General features: G+C 37.3%; 2 protein-coding genes across 2 annotated transcripts in view; one reads left to right on the top strand and one right to left on the bottom strand.

Annotated features, from left to right (window-relative positions):
• Positions 1–2,176, bottom strand: part of LOC105741912 (vomeronasal type-2 receptor 116-like) — a 64,358-nt gene extending 62,182 nt beyond the window's left edge. The window contains 1 exon segment of the mRNA XM_023712942.1: positions 2,091–2,176. Within this exon segment, the coding sequence (XP_023568710.1) occupies positions 2,091–2,176 (86 nt within the window).
• Positions 2,177–2,471: 295 nt separating this feature from the next.
• Positions 2,472–6,011, top strand: part of LOC105741913 (vomeronasal type-2 receptor 116-like) — a 17,907-nt gene continuing 14,367 nt past the window's right edge. The window contains exons 1-3 of the mRNA XM_012514251.1: positions 2,472–2,831; positions 3,460–3,687; positions 4,945–5,068. Of these exons, the coding sequence (XP_012369705.1) occupies positions 2,472–2,831; positions 3,460–3,687; positions 4,945–5,068 (712 nt within the window). The remainder of the gene's footprint in view (positions 2,832–3,459; positions 3,688–4,944; positions 5,069–6,011) is intronic.

Genomic DNA, 6,011 nt, shown 5'->3' on the forward strand with positions numbered 1-6,011 from the left:
GTGCTGGGGGATTGAACCGCGGTCCCTGATGCTTTTGCTAAGCTTGTTCTAAGTAGGTGCTTTAGACCACTGAGCCATCTCTCCAGCCCACTGATGAAGAACATTATGGAGCTCCAGAGGAAAGTCATCAATGATGTAGACTTCGCCTAAGTAGAGTCAACTGGAATAGGGATTTTTTTTTTTTGCTCCTCCTCGAATGCCTTCAGGGCACTTTTGGCTGGCTGCAGAGTTGTGGGGATCGAACTACAACCACCTGAGGCTGACAGCTCTGTGGAAGCAGCCACTTAAAGAACTGAGCTAGGGCCAGGCTCCCAAGTAGAGTCAACTGGGGAGAAAACATTCTCTCTGTCTCCTGCTGAGAGCAAATTCGTCAAATAATGGCCGTGAGTCATCCACATGGCTGACTCTGATAAATGATGTGTCAATGGGGTGCAAGGTTTCAAGGTAAATCCTGAAAGGATTTGACTGATGTTGACACATCCAAAAATTACATTTTTCTTATGTAGGTCTTGCTTTATCGTGATCTTAACTATCCAGCAGAAAAGTATAAAAGCGAGGTATAAAATTAAAGCCTTGTTAATAAGCTGAGCTGTAAAAAGCTCAAGTCAAGAACTTCTGACCTTGCCAGTCCTATGGATAACCCACTACAATTATGGACAACTAGAGTATACTGGATTATTTTGCTGAATTCATGCACCTACAATCTTTATATGGCAAGGGAATATCCATCTCTGACAAAACTAAACAAAAAAGTGGGTAAAATGCAGAACCTCACAGTATGTGTATATACAAAATATGTAAGATAGATATACAGCTACTTTCTCTTAATTCAATGAAAAGAGAGATTTGTACTAAGTGTCTGGAGAGGATATCTTGTCTGCATCTTGTACTGTGAATAACCACTATGAAGACAACAATTTGCTAGGTATTAATTATTGAAACTGTCCTACTTATCAGTGTTGAAACTGTCTCATTGTTGTTTCTCAATAAAATTTATAGAAAACTAGTAATTTTATTGAAAAATTCTTCAGGTTAAGCAATTAAGAGAGAATTGGCTTGCTGCTTTAGTAAGCTTGATATGTACTCACTTGACAGAAGCATGAATAGATGTTGTTATGAGACATTGGTAGGACATGCACCTCCTTAATGAGAAATTCACATTTGTGACCTTACTTAGTGCTAGTGACTATGCCTCAAACAATCTTCAAATGCCCCAAGATTCAAATTCAGCATCGGAGGTTACAAATTTGGGGTTAGGGGTCACTAATAAGATTTTTAAATCACAAGTGGTGTGATATAGGAATGGAATCTAATTGTGGATTGAATATATACTCTAAGGACTTCTGTGCTCTCTATGCAGGCTTGTGCTCAACAACTACCAGAATGTTCTAACCTTCATGTATGCTATTGAAGAGATCAACAGGAATCCTCTACTTTTACCCAACATATCTCTGGGATATGAGTATCACAACATACTATACAGTTATTGGAGGCTGTTGGAATCTTTCTTCATATTGCACACAGGACAGGACACAATCCCTAATTATACCTGTGGGAGAGAGAGCAAGTCTGTAGCTCTAATAACAGGAACATCATGGGCAAATGCTGTTCAAACTGGCACACTACCAGAACTCTACAGATTTCCTCAGGTGAGGGTGGGCATGCTAGGGTGGGATAAATTCCTGTCACATTTGTTGGCCATCTCAGGTTTCTAAAGTAGATGAAAATATAGACACAGTTCTGTTTCATTTAGTTTCTATAATCCCACAGTGTATTACAGAGAGATTTTTGGGTTACCCATCTTCATGAGTGATGAGTGAGAAAGGAATGAATTTTCCTGGAACTCAGAGTAGGATTGGGAGTTTTCAAAAATAATGCTTTAAAAATGAGTTAATTATATAGAGGGGAGGGATATGTATATTCTTACATGATTAATAGCTCATTCTCTGTATCCCTGAAGTCTTAGTTTGTGCTGTATATGAACTCTCAATATTAATACTCATATTTAATTTTGTTTTTTATTTGTTTAGGTAACCTTTAGTTCGTTTGATCCTATGTTTAATGAAAACAGTCATTTTGCTTCTGTTTACCAGACAGCTCTGAAAGAAACATCACTGGCCAGTGGGATGGCTTCCTTGATAGTGCATTTCAGCTGGACCTGGGTTGGACTGGTCATCATAGATGGTAAGAAGGGTTTTCAGTTTCTCTCAGATGTGAGAGATGAGATGGATAGAAATGGAGTCTGTGTAGCATTTGTTAAAATTATAACAAATCTTCTTGTGTCTTATCTCTTAACTACACAACACCATGATTTTGTCACCAGGGAATCTTCTCCAGTACATGTGGTTATCCTTTACTATGATACTGAGAGTCTAAATACTATAAACTATTACATAGGACAGCATTTAGTGACATGGAGAGTCTGGATCACAAATTCACAATGGCATGCAGACAGGGCTGGGAGACATTTCATGTTTGATACTTTCCATGGAGCTCTCATATTTTCACAACAACATGGGGAGATTTCTGGTTTTAAAAGTTTTGTCCAGAGAGTGAATCCTTCCAAGTACCCAGAAGACACTTTCCTTACTTGGTATTGGTTCCAGAATTTCCATTGCACATTATCAGATTCTGACTGTATGGTGAAGGACTGTCCCCCTAATGCCTCTCTGGATTGGCTACCTCATTTTGACACAGCCATGAGTGATGGAAGTTACAATATTTACAATGCTGTGTATGCTGTGGCTCATGCCCTTCATAAAATGTTCCTTCAACAAAGTGAAATGGAACCAGCGAGAAATGGGATGAAAATGGCATTTTACCCCTGGCAGGTAATGTTTAACTTATCCCATTGCATCTCTTTTTATCAAGATCATTTTAAAGGTGGGTCCATAGGGGTTTAAAGCAAGCATGTATAAGTACTTTCTGAATAACTCTAGATTCTGTGCTAGTTTTATCACTGTAATACAATTTGCTCTGATGAAGAGTCAGAATCTTTGCATTCATTCTCCATGCATCAGTGCTAAAGCCTTCTTTATGATTTCAATTTTTTTTATAAATCTGAAACTTTACCTTTAATTCTTAAACAAAAAGTCATATATTTCATGTAACACTTCATTGAAGATTTTATATGAATTTTACATACAATTCTGCAATAACCTCTATTATTGATATCTTGCTTTTAAAGGCAGAAGTTGTGGAAATAACCAGAGTGAGAGTGCATTTGAAAAACCTTCATTTGAGTGCACTGTGCATTTACAATGATTGGATTACAATGTTTTATTTTGAAACTGACATTTTACAAAGTTTTGGTAGCTTAACCTCCATTATCTTTTACTTGTTCCACCTCACTGGATAGCTACATAAATATTATGAGATAAGGATTAAAAATACCTACATTCAGGTTTTGTGTCTTAATTCTGAGGCCCATTTCATCATACAATCACTTCTTTTTTTCAGTTGCATTCCTTTCTGAAGACCTTGCAGTTTAAAAATCCTGGAGGAGACCAAGTAAATTTAGATAAGAAAAACAAAGTGGATGCAAAGTATGACATTTTTAATTTTTGGAATTTCCCAGAAGGCTTTAGACTTAGAGTGAAAGTAGGAGAGTTTTCCCAGCATGTTCCAGTTGGGCAACAATTGTCTTTATCGGAGGATATGATAGAATGGGCCACTGGAATTACAGAGGTATGTTAGAGCTAAATGTGATGTAACTTTTGGAAGGAAGACAGTTAAGGTCTTGATGTTTATTTTAACCCCCATTCCTTATCAATCAGTGAGAACACATGGAAATGTAATGATTCACCATGTAATTTCAATATATTTTACTCTGAATCTTTAGTGTTTCTGCATTATTGTTTAAATCTTTCATACTTCTTGATTTTAATTTAGTACATGATGACAAATATTTGTGTAATTTTATTCTTTGACTTTTAGAAAGTGAGATTTTAGCATACCTGTTATCAAAGAGTCTTTTTCTTCTAGTCAATGTGTTTGGTTACTTTGTCAGAGATTAGGTGACTGAGTGTGTTTGGAGTTATTTCTGCATCTTGTCATCTGTTCCACTAGTCTAAGAACTCAAAAAGTAAATAAAGATTGATAAACTTACCAGGTTGGAGAAACTGAATAAATATTATACAAAAATGTATCACAATTTTGAAACAGAATGAAATTGTTAGGAAGAAAGCAAGAGAGCAAGCAAGCAAGTAAGAAAGAAAGAAAGAAGCTAGAGAGAGGAAAGGGCTGGTCAGAAAACTGAGTGGACAAAAGCACCTGTTTAGACAGGTGCAGGGACCTAAGTTCAATCCCAAGAGTGGAGAGCCAGCCCAGTGCCCAGAACTTCTTGGGAGGGTGACTGAGCCTAGTTGTAGTGCCATCACACCTGTAATCCTAGCACTTAGGAGTCTGAGAACAGGAGGATCATTACAAGTCTGATCCAACTCAGTAGACCATGTACTAAATACATAAAAAAAAAGAATTAGGGAGTGGGGGAAAGAAAGGAAACAAAGGAAAAGAAAAAAGAAATAATAATAAAGAATAAAAGATAACCAAACTCTGTAAATAATGAGGGTAAGAAGGTCTTATGGGAGAGAAGAAGATTAGGAAATAAGAGGAATCAATATATATCACATATAACTAAATGTTCCCTATGATGAATATATTCATTAGGTATATATGAATTGCACCAATAAATTTTATGTAAAGAAATAAAGAAATAAACAAAGAAATAATGTATTCCTTTCTCACTTTCTGGTTAATGGGAAAGAAATGCATGTACTAACAACTTTTTCATAAGTATTCATATATTTTATATCATTGAATAAATAAAGGATTTAAGCTGTTTTGGATTTATTTATTGACTTATATAAATTAAGTTTATAACTCTGTTTCAAAGGATTAAGTCAAACTTTAAGAAGTTACCAACACATATTTGACTTTCCTCAGACCCCACACTCTATGTGCAGTGAAAGATGCCATCTAGGATTCAGGAAATCCCCTCAGGAAGGAAAGCCTGCCTGTTGCTTCAATTGTATCCCTTGCCCAGAGAATGAGATTGCCAATCAGACAGGTAAGAGCATGCCCTGTAGATGCATGCTCCATGTTCTTTTCTGTTCCCTAAGTGTCCATAACTTATCCAATTTCAGAGATAATTCTTGCTTCATTTAGTTAGCAATTTCATTGTTTCACTCCATAGTCTTAGCCCTGGGGGTGGGGATGAAAACACTCAGAGCCCTTTGGCCTGTACTCTTCATAATTTTTTTCTTTTTTTGCTGATGGTAAAGTGCAGTGATGGCTTATCACCAAACTACATCCCCAGCCTTTTCATTGATACTTTGAGTTAAGCTCTTACTGCATTTTAGAGGCCAGCATTAGGCACGTGATCCTCTGGCTTCACTTTCTTGAGACATCACATCTGCCTTCTTTCATTTATTTTTCTAGACTCATTGAAAGAGTTGTGTTCTCAATTTCACATGGTATCCCTCACCTGTAATTTCCGCATTCTGGAAGCCTGAGGGAGGAGCATGAAAAATCTTAGTGATTAAGGGAGAGCCCCCTCAATGATCAATGTTAAGGCCCTGCATTCATTCCCCAATATTGTGCAAAATAGAGAGGCAGCATTATGTGCTCAAGAGAATATCTTTATTCCACCCCACAACCTGTAAGTTCTATGCCCATCATGAAACTTAAAACAAAGTTGTGTGAATCACCAGTGTTTCATCTTCTTTGAAACTACATCATGTAACACTGAAGAAAAGGAGCTTCTATTTTCTTAACTTCTCAGTGGTTGGTTATTTTCTTCACACAGAGTAGGTTCTCACTCAGGGCGGAGTTTTTCATTAAGAAACAGGTATGTGGGCTGGGGCGACAGCTTGTCAGTCTGAATGTATGCCTGGAAAGTGCAAGAAGCTGGGTTCATCCCTGATACCACACATGGTGGCTACCACTTAAACCAGGTGTGATGGTGTACTCCTGTAACCCCAGCACTGAGGAGGCTCAGACAGGGGGAAAAA

The sequence above is a fragment of the Octodon degus genome, unplaced genomic scaffold (genome assembly GCF_000260255.1).
Source record: "Octodon degus isolate 3935 unplaced genomic scaffold, OctDeg1.0 scaffold00028, whole genome shotgun sequence".
NCBI lineage: Eukaryota > Metazoa > Chordata > Mammalia > Rodentia > Octodontidae > Octodon > Octodon degus.